The sequence below is a fragment of the Myotis nattereri genome (assembly GCF_964212035.1).
Source record: "Myotis nattereri genome assembly, chromosome: 8".
Lineage (NCBI taxonomy): Eukaryota > Metazoa > Chordata > Mammalia > Chiroptera > Vespertilionidae > Myotis > Myotis nattereri.
In genome coordinates this window covers 87802548-87824464 of record NC_138083.1, presented here as the reverse complement: position 1 = coordinate 87824464, position 21917 = coordinate 87802548, and the positions used below count along the sequence as shown (strand labels likewise).

The following is a 21917-nucleotide window of genomic DNA, read 5'->3' as shown; positions in this document are numbered from 1 at the left end:
GAATGTAAGCCTAGTTTTTGGAAGTACAGAAACTCTGTGGACAGTGAGTACCAAAACTCAGAAGTACTCCTGGTGCTCAGAGCTGTAGCAAAACAAAATAAATTGTTTCTTTCCACAAACTCATAAATACCGATAGTGTCATCCCCATATTTTCCAAGAACTGATTACCAAGAATTCATGTGGGAAGGAAAAGGAGCATGAAAGGACTTAAACCAACCCTGGCATGGGCCAATGAAAAGAAAATGACAAAAAGAAGGAGAGAGATGTGTATACAGAGAACATCTGCTCATCCCCTTGAGGGGGGAAGGGACTTCGGAAGAAGAAGAAAAAGAAGAGAAGAGGGGAGACAGATAAATGGAGTAGAGGAAGGAGAGAAGGACCCAAAGAGTTAGAAGGAAAGAGTAAGGCCACCAACAGAAAATCTGGCCTACCGCTCTCTTCCTGGCCCTGGCCCTGCACATACTGATGTCAGAACTCCTCCAGAGCTAGTATTGGTGTCACGTGGTGGGAAGGGCTTTGTGGACACATCACCTTCCCCCCATAAGATTCACCAGAGTTGTTTGTAGCAAACACATCCCCTGATAGACCCTCCTGTATTTATTTTCTCTACTGGTCCTTGCTTTCTTCTTGCGCATTCAATATCAGAAGTTGTACCCATGGGATTATAATTAAGCTTGTGATTTAGCAAATATCCCCACAATTTCTGGGAGTCAAGGGGCAGGAAAGCATAACAAGACAGGGAAATCATTGATTTACCACACAGTGTTTTGAGTGGATTTGCAAGAACCTAAGGTTAAGTATATAGTAGGTACATCAATCTTGAGTTACAAAAAAAGAAAGTTGGGGGAGGTACTTGGGCAGCAGGGAGACGGTAGTTATGGGAAAATGAACATAAAGGGATATGCTTCAGGAGACCAGGTTTGGGGTGCTGTTTTGGTGGGATGATAGGGAAACACCAGCTATCATGGCTTAAAGTGGCTATTTGGCCCTGACAGGCAGGTTTCATAGTCTTAGAAGGTGAAAATTAGTATGCTGAAAAAAATGTAAGTTCATCATGGAAAATACATTCTCCTAGAACATTAATCATTTCCTTTTTAAAGTCAGTTTTGTGTGCACTTGTACTTTGTGTAATACTTTGTGTAATTGGGGATTTCTGAAACCCTCTATGTCAGTGATGGCGAATCTATGACACGCGAACTCATTTTTTTGGTTGATTTTTCTTTGTTAAATGGCATTTAAATATATAAAATAAATATCAAAAATATAAGTCTTTGTTTTACTATGGTTGCAAATATCAAAAAATTTCTCTATGTGACACGGCACCAGAGTTAAGTTAGGGTTTTTCAAAATGCTGACACGCCGAGCTCAGAAGTTTCGCCATCACTGCTCTATGTGGTGCTTAAAGTACAAAGCACTTCTAATAAGACTGCAATCTCGGTAATTTTCAACTTTCTATTCAACACAGAAAGTTGGAGGATATAGGGAAGACTGCAGAAGCAAACTTCTTGACTGAGATATAAAGGCTGGCAGGAGGTAGCGAACCATTGAGCTGTTTACATGATCGTCTGTCATGAATGCTGAATGAATTTCCATTCTGTCCAGGCACAATGCAGTCTATTTGTTAAGCAACGAGCAGAGGTCAAATCTGGGATCATGGTGGTTTGTGCAATTGTAAGAATGGTTCTCAGGCCAGGTTTCTACTCCTAGTTCAGCTCTGTGGAGATGTGAAACATCTTGAACATTTCAAAAGAATAAGAGAGCTGTCCAAACGGAGTGTGGCTCCACCGGTAGACTTGGGCGTTTCTGTCGCCAATTCTATTCTTGAATGCAATGCCGTGTTTACCTTCTTCTTGGCTTTCCCGTCTTATTAACTAGCTCTCCTCCCAAGGACAGTGAAGTAGAGCAGAACAAACTGCTGGCTAGGGCTGCTCCGGCTTTTCTGAAGGGCAAAGGGTAAGTTAAAGCCGAGTGTACTGGAATCTGGAATTAACTGCACGAAAAAAATGGAGATTTCTTTTGTCGACATGCTGTGTGTTTGAAAGACCATGTCTGATTTAGTAAAAGCAGCTCCGTTATAACTCCATTAACAGCACCACGTAGTGATTTTGAGCAGAAACGTCTGTGTTGTTCACGTTCCCTGACGTCCTTTTCTTTTTTTAAATGACTACGCTTCAGGTTTGATTCTCCAAAGGCTACTGAATCTTTGCTTGCCGTGTGTTTACCGTCCAGCTGAATTCCTTGGCCTGGGTGGTGTGAAGACTGCAAATCTGTTTTCTGGCAGCCTGTATTTTTCAAGTTGGTGAAATGCAATTGTGGATTTCGTTGCTTGGATTCTGCTTGTGTTTTGCATAGAACTGCCCTTATTCTTCCTCTACTTGTTTGGTTTCCCCAATGCCCTTTTCCCCACCCGCACGCACAAACGCACTCCTACCTGCTCTGCTTCTGTCTGCCCGCCTCTCCTAACACCCTCTCTCCTCCTGCCCTGTTTCAGGATACAGTACAGCCTGAATGTGGCAGACAGGCTGGCTGATGAACATGTGCTCATCGGGTTGTATGTCAACATGCTCCGGAGCAACCCCTCATGGTTAGTGCAGCTTTGGCTGCTTGGCTGCCCTTAGAGAGGGACACGGTCTCGTCTCTTGACCAGCAGTCTCAGCAGGGGGCGAAGTCACTGATGCCGGAGGTGTCCCTCTGGCACTTTTTAACGGATTCCATGAAAATGTCTTCTGTAATGTTATTTTGGATATTTCCCATGAGTGTGCCATAGAATTATATGTTAGCCGAAGGGACAACGTGTACAAATGGTTCCATGCTAAGGATCAGCTCAGGTGGGTGCAGGGATGTGGGTCCCACGGTCGGTTCTGTGTTACAAGTGCCACGTCAGAGAACCACACAAGGGTGATGCAGGAATTTGTCCTATTGCAAGGACAGGTACATCCCTGCTGACATGTGAAAAAGAGGAAGTTATGGGATGAGGCCATACCCTGGAAATCATTTCCTTAACAGTGATTGTCTTTCGACTTTTCTCTGCCTCACAAATGTTTCTGGGTAGCCATCAGATAAAGCCTGCTTTCCAGTCCCTGAATATGCCAAGCTTACTTTCAGATGTGTGACATGTATGGATTCAGGTAGCTCCACATATTGGGATAAAGACATTCATAAAGTTTTCCTCTTCCTATTTTTATTGTGACATAAGAGATTCCTCCCATTGATTACTTTGTTTTAATAATAATTGTACATTTTCAATTTGAATGAAAATATATGGACAAACTATATAAATATCATATATTTCAGGTTGGTTTAGGCCACTATTTTACAAGCATGTTTAGCAAACCAGTTCCTTAAAAATATTTTAATTTTGCTTAATAATTCTAATATCCTCTGAACTGAGGACCCATGGATTTTTTTATAGTTGTAAATTTTAAGTGAGCCAATGGGTTAAACTGCCTTTGAATTAGCTGGTCCCTCTTTTCACTACTATGTCTCAGAAAGCATACCGTGAACATCTGATGCTCATTGCATCATCACTCAGTATTATTAGCCACTTCTTTGTTTCTAGAACATTCTTCCCTTGACTATTTCCAAAGTTATTTCCTATTCCTGCTTCTGATGCCTTAGAATCATTTCTTTGCATAATTAGTATATGAGATAATTTTAGGTGATTCCTTGATGAGCATTTATTTAATGGTTACATATTTATCTTAATTGGAATTTTTATAAATATGACCAGCATATTAGTTTAATTTTACTCTTTTAGGAAATAAAAATGGACTCTCCTGCTAAGCCCATCTCTTTGTTCAAATTTTTCCAAGCTTGAAGATCAAACAGTTTCTCCTCTTTCTCACATCTCAGCCTCTCAAAACTATAGGAGGAAAGAGTGATTGCTTTAATCTTATTCCCAATGAGTTTGGTTCCCCCATGGTATATGGTGGCTGAAGCAATGAAAGTAAAAATACAGAATTACAAAAGGAAATAAGTTGTATGAGTAATCTTTAAAGAAGAATGCAGTCGATAAAGATTTAATCGTGTCTGAAGGCAGTGATGTGATCTCACACCGTGTCCTCGCCTCATGGTTCTAAGGACACTCTGGTTATTTCTACCACTTTCCTTTGACCTTTTCTTAATCAACGTTGTAACGGAGAAGTCTCCAAGAAGAGAGCTCAGAGATTGTTACCAACAGCCTCTTCTCCACTCAAGTGATGAATCACAGTGACTTGATGGCCACTTAAGACCGTAAAACTGTCTCGGCAGAGACTCCATGTGTCCCCTTGAGGAAAGCTAGGTGTGACTTGTATTTTGAAAACAAAGCAGAATCTAAGACTGATCCATGAAGCCGACTCCATTTTAATGGCTGCTGCCCCCATATTTCTCATGGCTTTCTTTCTGTCCTTAAAAAATTCCAACTTATCTTTCGAATTTTTCATTCTTCCTTCTGTTTCCTTTCTGTTTAATTAGCTCCTAACAATTCCCCACACCGGCCACGATTATATGAGTGTTAGTGATCTCTCACCTCCTTTATCATCATTATAGCTATAATTTTTACCATCATTCAATTATGGTGAGCTATATAATGGTAATAATCGAAGAGCTGCCATTTTTTTAAAGCACTTGCCTCAGGCTAAGCTGTTAAAAGCTTTATTTTTGTAATATTGCATAAATGACATAAGCATACACAAATTACATAATAGTACATGTATTATTTACATAATTTATAATTATATAAATTATTTACATACTTTATAATTACATAAATTAATCACATAATTATTTGCATAATTTCCCCTAGCCCTTAAAGCAAGCCTATAGAGTAAATGCTATCGTCCCTCCTTTATAGAGAAGTAACAGTAGCAATTATGAGAGTTACAGGACTCTCCAGTCACATGGCCACTGAACAGTGAGTGGAGCAGGGATTTTGGTCATTAGCCACTTGAGTCCAAGCTCATAACCACTAGGATACACTGCCTCTTATGAACCTACATCTACGTATGCCCTCCAGAAAGCTTTCCTGGACAGTCCTCCACACTGCGTCCACCACACCTCTATTTCCTAAAGTCACATATCCCACTGTGTTACTTCATTGCACTTTCACAGATATTTTGAGCACATCGTGATAACAAGAATGGTAGCTGTTAGGGTGTATGTATTTAGTTCTCTGCCTTGTGATTGCTCATTTTGATCGTAAGCTTCAAAGGGGCAAGAGTTCTGTCTTCAGTCTCTTGTATCTCACCACAGCACCTGAATATGAATAATTGTACATTTATGAAGAGCTTCAAGGGCTTACGGAGCCCTTACCCACACATCGTTTGGCTCGCTTATTACTTTCATTTCACTGATAAGAAAATGTAAGCTCTGAGACAGGAAGTGACTTATCCACAGTCACATGCTAGCAAGGGCTTGCACACTAGGCTTCTGACACAAGATCCCTTCCATGTTCCAGGCATTCCTCGGCCTCCCTGTTTGTGCCTCTTTCATGAGATGGTCTACAAATAGGAACCTAGGAGCTGCTCTTGGCTAAAAGATCTGTTTTCATAACTATTCATATGTGCTCCTGGTTAACTATGTGGGGTCCTTTAAAAAATAGGAACTGCTTCACACAGTGAAAAATGGACTCATTTGTAAATAGTCTGCTGCTAAATGAAAGAAATACTTCTGTGTCAGGGTTGGTTGTGATGTCAGAGAAGCCAAATAACTGTAGCTCCAGGGAGAAGTCTGCTGTCTTCCTAATCCAGTAACATTTTAAAAGCCTTCGTGTTTTCAAGTACCTTCTCCGACGGGGGAGGCGGGGTTTCGAAATATACAGTGAGGGCTTTTTCTGCCCTTCCCTGAGGCTTATCAAGTGCCTGGGCTCACAAGTGGTTTAGAAGGACTGACCGCGGCAGGCAGGCCCAAGGATCCAAAACCAGCCCAGAACTTCCAACTCTTATCATAAGTATATCTTTAATACTTACCATTCAAAAGCTTCTGGCACAGTTCTCTCTGCCAAGGCCCCCTGTGAGGGAGGGAGGGGTACAATTAAAGGTTACAGTCTGTACTTTGATGTCAAGATCAATTGTTGTCACTCAGACCCCTGATCTCACAGAACCAGGGTAAAATTGGTCCTGCATATGTATTTTTTCTCAAGTACAAGAAATTGTGTATTTTATGCCGAGGTCTAGGATACATATCTGAGGTCCAAATTTTTCTCGGCTTGCCTGCTTGAAACTCTGAATAGATTCCTCTTGCACTCAGTTTACAACTCGGACCCCTCACCTCAGCCTGGAAGCCTGTGTGGGACTAGCTCTTGCCTACCCGCCTCTCCTCCTCAGCTGCCAAGGGGTCTTCCACTCAATCGCAATACTTAGTCACATCAGCTTTTGATCAATTCCTAAAAACTATTCCTAAAACTGCCTCAAGGTCACGATGCTAGATCTTTCCTATGCCTAGAACATCCATCCCCATATTGCCCCTGCCCTGTCCTTCCACACACACACATGCACCAGCTCCAACTCAGGCTTCTGATCTCAGATTAAAGGCACCTCCTCAGGTGGGTGTCCTAGATTAGTCTCTATCGTGGCATACTATTTATTTCATTCTTACTAGAACTGCAACCATTGGTTGGTTGCTTGCTTGCTTGCTTTCGTTACTATCTACCTTCCCCTTTATGGTGCAGGGCCTTCTCTGACTTGCTCACCATCATATCTCTGACATTTTGCACAGTGCCTGGCACGTAGTAGGTGGCCAATAAACATCTGTTGGTGTTGTAGAATATCCATAGTGCTAGAGTACAGAATTCCCTCTCACACTAAGCAAAATGGTTGGGAGTCCTCAGAAAATCTTTTTTTACTAGTAAAATAAATATTTTTACTATTTAAAGTATCACCAATTATAAATCAGCCCTTAAACATTTGATGTAAGAGTATAACGTATTAAGCTTGACGTAGAGAGAGGTGGTACATGTGGATAAAGACAAACACCAGCAATTCACTGATGTGAGTGAGAAAAGCAAGTGATGGGAGCAAAATTGAAAAACTGAAAGTTTCGTATTCGTTTTCTGGGGCTACTGTAACAGAAGACCACCCGCTGTGTGACTTGAACAACAGACATTTGTTCTCTGGAGGCTGGAAGTCCAAGACCAAGGTGCTGGCAAAGTTGATTTCTCCTGCGGTCTCTCTCCTGGGCCTGCTGATGGCTGCTTTCTCCTTATGTGGTCTATTGCATGGTCTTTTCTCTGTGCTTGCATATTCCTAGTTCCCCTCCTCTGCTGATAAGGACAACAGTCATATATTCAATAGGGCCCCACTCTTATGACCTCACTTAACCACCACTTTAAAAGCCCTATCACTAAACACAGTCACATTGTAAGGTACTGGAATTAGTGCTTCGACACATGAATTTGGGGAGACACAACTCAGTCCAACATTGAATTCACTGAATTATATGCCTTTAATATGTTTAATATGTAGGCTATGATTTTACCTTTTTCTGTAAATGTTGTTGATTTTGAAAAAATGTAAGTAGATTGCAACCTATTGAAAGGAAAGAGAAGTTATCTACACTAGCTGTCAGTGTCTCTTTCATATGAGTTTCATTTCCTTGTTAACACTATTCCTTTCTTCTGTGAAATGTTTAGGAGCTATAGTTATAGAACTAGACTTCTGAGAAAGGTATTTCCTTAGGAGGCTAGAAATAAAAATTTGAAGAGTGTCACATATCTGCATTGGCTATGTTGTGTCCGCAGAGGTTTTCTCAGCATAATTAGGTGATAAATTGATTTTAAGATGTGTTCCCTTCTCTGTTATAGATTCAATACATTTTAAGTTTCCATGGAAGATGAGAGTGACACTACCAATCTGATGAGGCTATAGATGTAAATTAGCTAGTGTAGTACTGGGCACATGGGAGTAACTCAATGTTAATACCTCCCTTGATTTTGAATAGGACTGGAGGCATCTAAAAAGACTTTAAAATTCTATTTGGTAAATCCTGTCCATTATAATATGATAGAAATGAACTGATAGCTCTTGTGTGTTCAATATTGTTGAATGAATGAACTTCAGAGTACGCTTTCTCCAAGTGTGCTAAAATAAAGAACTCAGAATGGGATGTGGACTCATATGTTGTTGGATAAATTGTGCAAAAGGGACATTTTGATTAGAAATTCATGGCAGTGTGTAGCTTTGCTTGCAAAAGCAAGGAAAAGAAAGAGAAGGCTATCACTGTCAAGCTCACTCCCCCCTTTGTCTAGGAAATCAGAGTTATAAAGACCACCTATTGCTTCTATAAACTCTGTCATTGATTCCTCTTAACTGTCTTTCTCCTTTTTGGTATAAACTAGAATACTGAAGAGTAACCAATCACATTTGCTTGAGCAGAAACCTAATTTATAGGTAAGGAAGTTATGGCGCAAACATTGTCTTAGCAATGTTTGCACCATAGAGGGAAGAGTAAAAAGAATTCTCGCACAGAGTCTTACCCTGTGCGCTGGCACTAGTCTAAACACTTTACGTGGGTTTCGAGCTTTTAGCCATGAAGTAAGTTACCGTATTACCCCTGTCATATCGACGAGAAAGCTGAGGCACAAGAGGTTGACTCGCCCTGAGTCACACAGCTAGTAAGTGAGAAGCCTGGGGGTTGAACCCAGAAATGATCCAGCCCAACCTCCCACCCACTCTTTGATAGCATCCCTCCAGTTATTCACCCCTTCTAAGAATGAGCGTTTCTTTTGAGTGGGATCTTAACCCCTTTAGACGCCATCTGCTTTCCTAATCTTTAAAACAATACCAACGAATGTGAACCTGAAGAGAACTTGCCACGATTGGGAGTAAAGATCTGATAATGAATATGAGTGAGCATAATGACATTTTTTTTATTAACTTTAGCACCTATACAAAGCAGATAAGGAATCTGTATGCGGTCATGCAATGTATCCCCATTGTTCAACTCTACCCAAAGTGAATATTCCACAGTTCCATGTTAGATAGCATGGCTAGTATTAAAGTACAGTATTTCATCTGTACTCTTCTGGTTTTCTCAAAGTGTTGAGGATGCATGCAGAGCCCAGAAAGATAGAAGAGGTGGACCAAAGACCATGGTAGTCCCAGCTAAGAGAGCTAACCTTTATTCATTCTTTTGTCCAACTAGTTCTTAGGTAGTTCTTGCTGTGTGCTATGCACGGTGCTAATGGTGAAAACATTGAACCATTCTGCCCTCAAAGGAGTTACAGTTTAGCAGAGGATAAAGACAAGTGAAAAGGCAATTAAAATGCAAAGGGCTAGCAGCTATAACAAGGGAAGTGCAGTGCAGACTGCTGTAGAATACATGAGAAGCTATGAACCTGAATTTGGAGGTTGGAGGTAAAGGTAAGAAATGGCAGCTAAAGCCAAAAGCAGGATGAAGAAGCATTAGCCAGGTGGGGGTGTGTGGAGGAGGCAGAGAGATTACTCAGGGCAGAGAGAATATGGTCCCTCTGAGGTGCTTATTTGGTAAGGCTACCGAGTTACCAGGGTAAAAGATAGAGCTAAGTGATGCAGGACCTTATACATCTTGTTTAAGAATTTCAAAAATGAGAACCTATAGAAGGGTTTCATGCATAAGACTATTAGAGCCAACCTCATTTTTAAACGATCACACTGACTGCAGGATAGAAAATGAATTGGAGGGAAGACTAAATCTAAAATCAGAGCGACCTGTTGAGAGGCCTTTACACTAATTCAGGCAAAGATGACTGTGGCCTGGAGCACATCGGTGACAGCTGGGATAGAGGGAAGTGGGGGAACTTGGGAGTTTGTAGAAGATAGAACGTAGGGCCTTGTCCATGATTATGACATAGTGGGTTGTTAAGGTCTCAATAAAGGCATTGGAAGGCACCCCTATAGAGAAGCCATTCTTATGCAGATTTTATTATTATTATCCATGAAGATTGCCACTTTATGATTTCCTGTACTTTCCTTTTCAACCTGTCAGTAAAGTGCCAACAGTTGAAGCATTGAGAGTTCCTTCATTTCCCTCCTCAATCCTCAGTCCCATAAAGTCACTTCCCGGACCCCAGTATCACTTCATTCTTTTCCACCCTGACTTCTGCTCACTGACTCCTGACAGCCTGAACAGGGCTCTATGTAGTGTTTTGCTCTCAACCAACTGCAAAACATAGGCCATAACCTCCTAAAGCAATCCTCCACTTGCCGTTAACTGACCATGCTTTCTTAGGCAATAATCCTCCTGTTAGCCATTTCCATTTAATAGAAGGTAGTACCTGAGGCCTAATGACCTTAAAAATTAATCTCTGGTGATAAAATTCCCATCATCATTTCAACAAATGGAAAAAATGTTAAGGGAAAACATACCACTTTGTCTGGTGGCCTTTGGGTGACATTATTTGGTTGACTTTCCCACACTGGCAGTCAGAACAAGACTGCAGAGAAACAAACCAAACATGTGAATAAACCCTGAGTTCCCAGAAATCTTTGCTAAATCACAATTTACTAAGCCATTGCTTAGCTGAGCAACTTGAGTGTCCTAGAGTGCCATTTTCAACCACTAGCAGCAGCCACTGGCCATGTATTTAAGGTAGATGCTGGAGAGCTTTCAAAATAATAGATCTTCCCATTCAAGATTCAGTCTACAGAGCAGCCCCTTTTTAATTCATCATAGTCTTGTAGCAAGATTACTGATTCTAAAGTCTTGAAATGAATAGCCAGGGATAGAGCAAGTGTTGGAATCCATATCTCTTTAATGATTTAGGGATTATTGGCCATTCATTTTCAACCATTTGTAATTGAAGTCTTGAAATAATGGAATTTATCAGAGAAATGCCTCATTCACTCTTGTATAATTTGAACATACAGAAATGGCACATGTGGACTCATAAATCCTTTGTGTGCACAAAGGGGAAATATATCACTCCACCCCTCTTTTGGTCAGTGCTGGGGAGGAAAAGTATGGAGGATGAATTATAGCTTACTCGGCCGAATCCCATAATTTCATGTCTTACATTTCCAGGAGGCTTTTTTATGTAACCTTCCTATTGTTTATACCTACTTGCTGGCCATTCATAATAAAAGACACTTGGATTGTGAGGGGTTTTTTATCAAGGTTTTTTATTATTTATTTACCAAAACACTCACAAATGTTTTTGACAAAGTCACTTTCAGGCCATCAAGCACATTGTTGTCCTGGGCTTGGAGCAATGGGCCCTGTTCTCTACACAGTGCTTAAGTAGCTTACAGTCGCTGATGCACCAGCCAGAAATGATGCACATGTTAAAATCCAGTTAAATTGCTTCTTTGTGGGTAGTTTTATGTTTAAAGCAAAGGCAGTGAAACTTCCTTTCTCATTAAAGCTGCAACGAGAAGTTCAGTTGCTGCTTTTAGCCAAGGCGGAGTGCACATACCGTGTTATAAAGACAAACGTCGGCTTTACAGCATCAATTTTCCAAAACTAACTCCTTTTGCTTTGTAATTATTTTCTTACTGCAAGTCTTTTGTGTGCTAATTAAAATGTCAATCCACGGGGATCGATACTATACCTATATCAACCTGAAATCCTAAAATTTCCTTCATAAGGGAATGTTTGGAAAATATCACACATACTACATGGCTATCAGTTAAATGCTCATGAAAAATGATCTATTTTATATAGTTTAGATGTTCCATCTTATTTTCAAGATCTTCTAGGTCCTTGCTTCTCAAAGTGTCCTTGGACCAGCAATACCAGAGGATCTCAGAAGCTTGTTAGAAATGCAGATTCTCAGGTCCCTTCCTCCCCTGCCCACAGGGAGGGGCCTGTGGCTCAAGAGGATTTTCATGAGGTTGCCATCAAGCTGTTGGCTGGGGCTGTGATCTCATCTGAAGGTTCTGCCCATGTGAATTCATTCACAAGGTGCTTGGCTCCGGCGCCTCATGACATGGGCCTTTCCATAGGCCACCGGATGGCATGGCAGTGAGCTTCCCACAGAGCAAGCAATCCAAAAGCACTCAGAGAGGGAAAACATGCCCCAGATGGAAGCCATGGTCTTTTGTAACCTAACCTTGGAAGGGACAATCCAGGACTCCTGCCATATTTTATACTGTATTCCTTAGAAGCAAGTCAGTAAGTCCAGCCCATACGAAAGGGAGGGGCTTACATACAAGAGTGAATACCAGGAAATGGGGAATCACTACAGGCTGACCACAGTTGTTCGCTTTTTTTTTTTTAATCTAGCTTCCATATTTTCTAACAGGCCTATTTGGTACATGTATGACTTGTGTGATGAGGAAATAAAAATATCAAAAGCAATAAAATTAAAGAGATAATATCCTTTCATCAGAAATGTTCATCAGAACCATCACTCCTCTTTGGAGCTTTCTTAGTAAGACAATTGCAGTGAGGGAGACAGGATTTATAGGTGACCTTCCTGGCCACATACTAGATTCATGTTATGGATTCATGTTATAAATCCAAGTCTGAGATCATTAGCCTAACGGGATTTTATCTAGTTTTCAAATTTGTGCACTGAAATATTGAAATAGCAACACCCTTGGTGGTGATAGGAATGCATCCATCTTTCCCATCGCCTAACAGTCTCCTCGCTCTGTTCTCAATAGTATGCTGGAGAGCTCAAACCGGCTTGATGAGGAACACAGGCTAATTGCCAGGTACGCGGCAAGACTGGCGGCAGAGTCCACTTCGTCTGTAAGTAGTGTGAGTGAGAGGATGTTGTGTTCATTGTCGATCCTATAGCTCAGGGGTGGGGAACGTCTGGCCTTCTATGACCCAGGAAGTCACTTGGTCTGGCCCTGCCAAGGCATTAGGGTTGAGTTAATTAAATGTTTGACCAAATATAGCAGGCTAATGTTTAAGTTGATAATTCTGTATGGCCCGCAAATGGTGTTATAAATATCCAAATGGCCCTTGGCAGGAAAAGGTTCCCCACCCCTGCTTATAGTCGGTGCTACAGCTGCAGAGCTCAGGAGTTGCTACTGTGTTGGCGTCAAGACCTAAGAATGGTCTGGCCGCCCACTCCTTCTATCTTTTCCCTTCTCGGCTATCACTCTGGTACCAGAGATCGTAGCTTGAGTTATTCTGTTACGACATTGCTAAGACAGCCTCACGCCTGATTTCTCTGGATAATTCTGGATCACTTAATATAAAGAGTGAAGCAATGACCCCAGATTAGTTTCTACTTTTATCAATAATGGGTAAAATATGTACGAGAAAGAGAAAAGTATGCAATGAAGTCAGAAGAAAAACCTGGGTCACAGGCCAAAGCTGCCATGTGCGGACTTAGCTAGAGAAAGACATTCGGATATAAAACGTAGAGCCTCAGACTTCTTCCTTAGCAACACAGATCGTTTCTCTTTATGTCTTTTTCTTAATTCTTTTTTTCAAATCATTTCTCTTTTAAAAAACCTGATAATTAAAAAATTATAGAGAAGCTTTACAAAAGCCAGACATTTACCACACTTAACCTTTCCTACAATCACCCTTCCGGACGGTAAAAAGCAGGCTTAGGCAATGGGTGCCATGTTTAAAAGTTTGGCATTCTTTGGTAGAAAGATTTTTTTAATCGGTTTAAAAGCAGTAAATATTGACATCAAGAAATTTCTACAATGTACTGTAGAGCAAGGAAAGCAAGACACAGCGACGTATACATAATCTAACCCTATTTTTTAAATGAGTGATTTTTATTCACATGAAATTATATCCCTCGGTTTCCAAAGTCCCATTTCCCTTCAACCAGTCCTGGGAGAGGTGCAGCTGGGGCTTCAGCAGAGCTAGAAGCAAAGCAAGCCAGTGTCTAAAGTTTTTGGTCCACGGTGGAGCCGTGTCCACATACCGTTAAGCTAGTCCCTGTCCATTAAAACCAGTGTGTGGAGCCCACATGGCTTCCCCTGCAACAAGAGTCTCAAGGGAGCTAGAGGCCGAGAGAGAGAACTCCCTTTGCTTAGGACTTAATTATCTCAGACTTCAACCCCCAATGACTCGCTCCCAGGTGTGATTGACAGACAAGCACTTTCCCACGTCACCCAGACCTTCCTGGGCATGCATCTATTGTCCAGTCCCCTCCCCCATCCACCTGCAGGGAACAGACCTGGAGAATCTGACCGTATTTTTATAGAACAATGGCAAATTGACCCTTGACTAAATGCACATACACACACACACACACAGTATATTATGTGTGTGTATTTAATCAATGATTCATTTGTTTATAATATATAATTTGTTAGAAGTTAATTTATATCTGTATATACATGTATAATTTTATATATATAACTAGAGGCCTGATGCACAAAAATTTGTGCACAAGGGGGATGGGGGGGGTGTCTCTCAGCCCACTTGTGCCCTCTCACAGTCTGGGACCCCTTGGGAGATAACCATCTGCTGGCTTAGGCCCACTCCCCAAGTGGCAGATGGCAGGCCCGATCCCTCAGTGCCTGCCCCGCCTCCCCGAGTCTCGCACACGGCAGGGCCAATCCGGGGGTTGGGGCACCACCCCGGGTCGGTCGCACACGGGATGCCTGGGTGGGCCGGCCAATCGCTGCTGCCCTGCTTGGCCGCCCCGGGTCAGGTCGCACACGGACACCCACCCCCCCGGGTTGCAGATAGCCGGCCTCGATGGCGGCAGGGCAGGCGGGATGGCGCTGTCCCGCCCTGCCTGCAGTATGCAAATTAGCTGCCATCTTTGTTGGCAGTTAATTTGCATATTGTGCTGATTAGCCAATGGGAGGTGTAGTGAAGGTACAGTCTATTACTATGTTTGTCTATTATTAGATAGGATTTTATAAGAATGGAGAAAGTTATGACTGCATATACACCAATTGTTAAAGCTGGTTGCATGACACATATATATATCAGAGTTAAATTACATGTAAAGAAATGCTAAAAGCATATTAACCAAAAGAAGAAGAAAAGGAAGTCATACTAACTATGACTTTAAAACTATGAAATTTCTAATTGCATATTACAGTGGTTGAACAGTAATTCTAGAAAAAGAGTTATCTCAACAGTGAGTATTTGTTATGCCCACATATACTGAGAGGATCGTTGCAATGGGAACAGCATGGCCAGAATAAAATAGCTCCCCAAAGACTTCAAATCAGAAAGCTAAAAAACAACTTTTTATGTTCTGTGTATTTGCCTGCCAAAGATTCTGTTCAGCTTTTCACTGCCTAGCTGTACTTCAGACACACAGATCCTGGTCCTTGGGAGAGGAATGGCCATTGAATTTGTATATATTTGCCTTTTTTGTTGGGATAGAAATTGTTTCCTTTTTCTCAGCTGCACGTCTCACGATGGCTATCTCCTCGATAGTGAACCGTGTGACCCTCGTGTTTTGCAGCAGCCAGCGCAGCAGAGAGGCGCTCCTGACATCTCCTTCACCATCGACGCCAACAAGCAGCAGCGGCAGCTCATCGCGGAGCTGGAGAACAAGAACCGGTAGGCTGCTCGGCCGCTCGGCCGCTCGGCCACAGTGGCTTTTTGGTCAAAGTGCCCGCCCATTGACAACCCGCAGTCAAGCTTTAAAATGCTTCGGCTCTTCACCCTGAGTGGATGTTCAAGGCCACGTTCTGAGAAGCCCCGGCTAGACCTGCCAGAGCAAGTACCAAAGACTGAGGGAGTCTGATGCATATGAGCCTCGGAGCTCACAAGCCCGGGTTCAGGTCACCTCCACCGCTAAGGTGCTATTGAACTTGCGCAAGTCCTTTCACTGGTCTGTTCTTTGATGTCCGCATTCCTGAAACAGACAACAGTAGTACCTGTATATAATAGCATGTTCTGAGGGTTAAATAAAATACGGTTAAAGAAGGCAGCATAGTTCCTTGTAGACTAAGCACTCAGTTCTCCTTACATGTCTTACCATGATTTTTTCTTATCAGAGCTGCTCCTTCCTTGGGCTCCATGGCTCCGCCACGGTTCTAGTCTTACAACCAAGGAGGAGAACTAGGGAGAGTCCCAGAATGTCAGGGTGTTGGCCCTGGAGATCTTCAATCCGGCCACTGGTTTTCAGGCTGAGCTCGATGAGACCCTGGAGCCTCCGGAGAGGCGCCTGGAGAGCGGGGAGAAGGGCCAGGAGCACCCTTCCTCTCACCTACTGGGTTTCTGTGGAGTATTTATCTTAAAGACCTTAGGACCTTAGGTCGTCCGGTTCAACCCCCCCGAACCTCAGGTAGAAAGTAGCAGGAAGTGGGTGAGGACGTGGCTCCCTCTGCACCCGTGGGCGAAAGGCAAGTCATGCCTGGGCTCCATGTCAAGCTGGCTTCCCTGCCTGCCTTGAATATGGCACATGCTCAAGCCCATTATCACCATGGAGCACAAGGGGGAGCCAAAGAAAGGTTGAAGTCATACATTTAACCTTTCCAAGAAGAAGCCACCCCCTGGCTCACCAAGTTCGCCTCCGTTCTCGGTACTTTGTTCTGTCTTACTGGCTCTTGTGCACTGTGTTGTCTGGGAGACCAGCCCCTCCCCCAAGAAGATGTGACTTGTTACCTTGCTAATGGCTTCCAGCTCACTTAGGGGTCGTTTGCCTCACATGGGTCTCCTATCCCTCATGGTCGGCCTGACGTTCACCTCGATGCAGGGCAGCCCCGGCCCCCACATCAATCCTAGACTGACGTGTCTCACCCCTGACAGAGGTCACGCCGAGAGCTCTCTTATGTCACAGACGCAATTACAGTGAATCTTTTTAAAACCCCTTTCCCTCTAAGGCGACTCTCATTGGGATCCATTGTTAAGAAAAAGAGAGCACTTTGCCTCCCCGGGACCTTCTCAGATAACTTCGGTGAGAGCAGTGTCACTCCTGGAGAGGGAGTGGGGCATTTCGTTTTGTGAAAGGAGCACCCTGTGTTCCTGGTTCCCTTCCAAGCACCTCTGCCTGGAAGTTGCAGCCCCTTTATGGTGTCCATGGATCATAAAGAACAGGGAGGTATGTGTTTGTCCTGTTAGCCGTGCACTTTTCAAAGCTGAGCACGTGCCCACGGCGTTATATTCCCTGCTAGAGGGATGAGTGGGTCCTGGTGAGAACGCTCAGCCTGGCTCCTCACAGCTGGATGGACCCGAGAGGGAGTCGGAACCTCTCCACAGGGCCCGCTGGCTCCAGCCACGCCTCATAAACACTGCTGGGTTTGGGGGGGGGCAGGGGGTGCTGCTCAGAAAGGTAGGGTGACCCTTTCTTTGTGCCGGTGGCCCTGAGCTGCTCTGCCCAGATGTGAGGTCCTGGGTGCTCTGAGCGTTGACTGACCCTGGTTTCTTACCTTCCTCCTCTCTCCCAAGAGAAATCTTACAGGAGATCCAGAGGCTGCGGCTGGAGCATGAACAAGCCTCACAGCCCACCCCAGAGAAGGCGCAGCAAAACCCCACTCTGCTGGCCGAGCTGCGGCTCCTCAGGTAAGAGGAGTCCACGGGTCTCAGGGAGACGGGGGCCTGCGTCTTCTAAGGCCTAGCAGTCTCGCCAGCTACCGGCCCTTCGCCACTTCTGGCCTTCGTGTGTTTTTCATTGCACACACCTTATTGCTGAGGGAGAAGCTGTTTCTATTTCATTCCTTCATTTGATATGGAGAAAGGAAACCGTTCTTTAGGTCAGAAACAAAAATCTCTTACTGGGAAAAAAATTAACTCAGATTTCTTGAATTATTTGTACCCTCAACAGTGTGTTTATAATGCAAGTGATTAAAACATTTTTACACTTAAAAATGTGCCTGTAACCCATGAAAGGGAGTCTGGTTTTCTCTAAATCTGGTCCCTAGTAGCTTTACTTAGAGATCTTAAAACACACGCCTTCTTGTGCTGCAATAGAGTGTCAAGGCCTGGGCCCACCTCCGCTGTCATCATAAGCATTTGAGTTGGGAAGGACCTTAGGTCGTCCGGTTCAACCCCCCGAACCTCAGGTAGAAAGTAGCAGGAAGCGGGTGAGGACGTGGCTCCCTCTGCACCCGTGGGCGAAAGGCAAGTCATGCCTGGGCTCCGTGTCAAGCTGGCTTCCCTCCCTGCCTTGAATATGGCACATGCTCAAGCCCATTTGTGTAGCAAACAAAACGAACATAAACTGAAAGGCATTCCCTCAGAGAAATGTCACATTTCACAGGCACTTTTCAGTTAGCAAGTGCAGCGCACTTTCCATCTTTCGGTTTGGGTGCCAAGTATTTCCTAGCTCTGGGGCGTGCTGTGTAAGTGCTAGTATAGTGACGTGCCGCGTAGCGCCGTTTCAGTGGACAGCAGACCGCAGAGACGGTGGTGATCCCGTAAGTCTGTAACGGAGCTGAAACGTTCCCGTTGCCCAGTGATGTCGTAGCCGCCGTATCGTAGCGGCACAGTGCGTTGCTGCGGATGCTGGTGTCGCCCAGCCTGCTGAGCTGCCAGGCGGGTAAAAGTATAGCGCATACGACTATGTACAGTGCATAATGCGTGATGATGATGAACGACCATGCTACCGCCTTATGTGGTTACAATACTATACTTTCTATCATGTTTTAGCGTAGACTCTTTCTACTTATAAAGAACAGTTTGCGGTAAAGCAGTGTGCCATGTTGTGCCGGCAGCAGCCTCACACATCTGTGTTTACTTTGTCTCTGGATGGCACCATTTTGTCTTGTGCTTGACGTAATCTCACATTGCTTTGTACAGACGGGAACATGCTATGCAGGCGTGTAGCCTGGGGGCAGTAGGCGGTACCGTGTGGCCTAGGTGTGCAGGGCAGACCATCTAGGTCTGTTAGGTGCACTCCGTGATGTTCACACAACAAAACCACCTACTGCTGCCTCTTTCAGAGCACTTCCCCATTGTTAAATGGGCCCTGATTGTACCGATGCCTCTTTTCACAACCCTTTGCCAACTAGAACTAGACTCTCATTTGCTTTCTCCATATGAAGAGACTAAATGAAGCAGGTCCTGTTTGGCTCTGTTTTTTTACCGAATACCTACTGATGGGAGTCATGGATGTTTCTGGGGGTTCCACTCTAACCCTGCTCTTCAGACATGTCAACATCTGAGCACGGCAGCACCCCTGGCCCAGCCTGCAGGACCTGCCTGCCCTCGGCTGGGACCCATGCCCCTGGCTGGTGGGACCCAGCCCTCCACAGGAAGTAAATCTGAGTTTTGGAAAGGAAATCTACAGAACCTGTATCTGGTGGGGCCGCTGAGATCGCATCATACTTTAGAATAACTAAACAAGTTAACGGACAAAACAGGGATTCTTCCTTTTCAACCTTTTTGATTTCTGGTCTATCTTCAGAGAAATGGATTGGAAGTTCTTGCACATTCTACCACACCATCCCCAGAAAGGGTGAAAGTGAAACAGACAAAGTGACGTTTCACATCCTCCTCCTCCTCAAAGACATATAAAAGGAATGACTGTTAGTATCTTTCACCAAATAGGATGGTGTAGGCCAGTGGTCGGCAAACTCATTAGTCAACAGAGCCAAATATCAACAGTACAACGATTGAAATTTCTTTTGAGAGCCAAATTTTTTAAACTTAAACTATATAGGTAGGTGCATTGTTATTAACTTAATTAGGGTCCTCCTAAGGCTTAAGAAGAGCCACATTCAAGGGGCATGTGGCTCGCGAACCGCAGTTTGCCGACCACGGGTGTAGGCCCTCCAAGCTCACAAGTTGGAAATTAAGTTGGATACATTGGATACATTAAGTTGGATATAACTGAGTAAAGTAACGTGGAAGCAGAGTGGTCCTTCATCTGCACATCTGAGTATGTTTCTCCACCTGAAAGGTCCTTTCTGCCTCTTCTACTGGCTGTCCCATTCTCTAGTGGAGGGATGACGACTAGGACTTTTTCATAAGCAGTTTCATCAGTTCCCACCAGTGAGCATTTGCTTTCCAAAGTATTTGGTTCCATTTGGATAATCCAGGCTGGGAAGGCATCTTGATGTGCCTGGGTCACTGTTGATGAGTTTTCCAACTGACATTTCTTCCCTCTGGTCCTGACTTGGTAAACCCATGGCCCCAGCTGAGCCTAGAGCTACACGAAGGAGTCTGACTTGCAAGAACCCATTTACCTCTGGCCCTCACTGTCAGCTGGTGCCCCACACCTGAGGCCTGAGACACCTGACCCCAGCTGATTTGCTTTCCTGCCTCCATACTCTAGTACAGTGGTTCTCAACCTTGGCTGCACGTTAGAATCACCTGGAAATCTTTTTAAAATCCTGATTTCTGGGCCTCATCCTCCGGAAATTCTGTCTCTTTGTTATGGGGTGGGGCCACAACATTAGTAACAAAGAAACAGAATTTCTGGAGGATGAGGCCCAGAAGTCAGGATTTTAAAAAGATTCCCAGGTGATTCTAATGTGAAGCCAAGGTTGAGAACCACTGCTCTATACATTTCTTCTGCCTGGAAGGAATACCCTCCTTTTAAGAGTATTTCTCTAGCCTGGCAATGTGGCTCAGTGGTTGAGCTTCAACCCATGAACCAAGAGATCACCAGTTCCATTCCAGATCAGGGCACATGCCCACCTTACGGGCTCGATCCCCAGTAGAGGGTGTGCAGGAGGCAGTTGATAGATGAGTCTCTCATCAATGTTTCTATCTCTCTATTCCTCTCCCTTCCTCTCTCTCTAACAGTCAATAAAACCATATTTTTAAAAAAGAACATTTCTCTAGGAACTTATAAACCACTTATTCTGTGCTAAACCCTTTCACAATGCATGGATTTCACAGATACCCTGACATCCCAGATTAAGAAACCCAGCTCCCCGTGTTCTAAGCTTTATTCTTTCATCATGTCATATTTTGAAAGCACTCCAGGACAATGGCCTCTTGCATAGTTACTTGGCCTTCGTTCACATTGAGGGGCAGCCAAGTGAAACAGCCAGAGAAACGCCTTTTTGTGGCTCTGAGAGAGGTCTTCTCATTCCATTCCCTCCTTCCTGGGCCCTTTGTTGAGAAACCAACAGCACAACGTTCTTTCAGCTCAGGGACGGGAGAGGGGAGAACGGAGCAGAGCTTTGCTCCTCGTGAAATCATAGTCTATTTTTTATCTTAAGAGCACGATGACCTTTCTAAATGATCATATTTTCCTTTTCGCTTTAGCCACAACACAGCTGAAAGGCAAGGTTGCAAGCCAAAGCTAACCGCTAACTAGGATGATACGCTAGGCATTTCTGTGTGCTAACCCAACACTTCCCGTGCACTCTGCCCCCGTTCACTGTTGCATAGAATTGCTATTCCTTATCCACGGGATTCAGGAAAGGGGCAGTTGTTAAGGAAATCAAAGGAAAGATTGCTCCGGTAGGAAGCCTTAAGTGGTAATAAAAGCTGAAAATATATTCAAAAACAGTTGAGGTATGTTTATAAATTTTAAAATCATCATTCGTTATTGAGTGAGCCTATCGGACAGCAAATTAGAGGTGTCTGGTTTATCGCTATAGCCTGTCCTCCCACAGAGCAGCCTTCAGTAGGATGAGCCCTTGGCCTGCCTCAGCGTGACAGTTCATTTTCAGATTGTCAGTGTTTTATTGCAGAGTCCCTGCTGTCGCTCCACCTGATATTGTGTCTGTGCCATTGAGACGAGGCATGTCCATCCCTCCATTGATGCACATATGGTTAAAATATCCACACATTGTTAAAATATAAGTTCCAATATTTCAGACTCAGACAGAGAAGCCTTTGGGGCAAGAAAAAAGATGTATTACTTATTCACTAATAGTCATTAAATAATCGAATTTTAAATTGATTTGAAATATATATATATTTCAGAAATATGAGCCATTAATATTCACCTTCATACTGTTTCACTTATTCCCCCTCTTAAAGATATTTTTGATACCTCTAAGTGTCAACATCAATGATAAGAGTATAAATTGTCATGCATGACAATTCCATTCTTGTTGGCAGTTTAATTGTTCTACAAAACAAAATAAAATTAAGCAAAGACAACCCTTGTAGATTATTTTTAGTTAAAACAATTATATAGGAATTTCTTTATTCTGACTTCACTTAATGCAAACCAA

The 21917-nt window shown here is 43.5% G+C and overlaps 1 protein-coding gene across 2 annotated transcripts in view; it reads left to right on the top strand.

The window, feature by feature from the left end:
* DTNA (dystrobrevin alpha) overlaps window positions 1-21917 on the top strand; it is a 311835-nt gene that overhangs the window by 263436 nt on the left and 26482 nt on the right. The window contains exons 12-16 of one of the 2 annotated variants that reach the window (XM_081097324.1): window positions 1876-1953; window positions 2492-2584; window positions 12561-12648; window positions 15299-15396; window positions 17230-17343. In XM_081097324.1, the coding sequence (XP_080953450.1) occupies window positions 1876-1953; window positions 2492-2584; window positions 12561-12648; window positions 15299-15396; window positions 17230-17343 (471 nt within the window). The remainder of the gene's footprint in view (window positions 1-1875; window positions 1954-2491; window positions 2585-12560; window positions 12649-15298; window positions 15397-17229; window positions 17344-21917) is intronic. The other variant, XM_081097321.1, reaches the window with a different exon arrangement.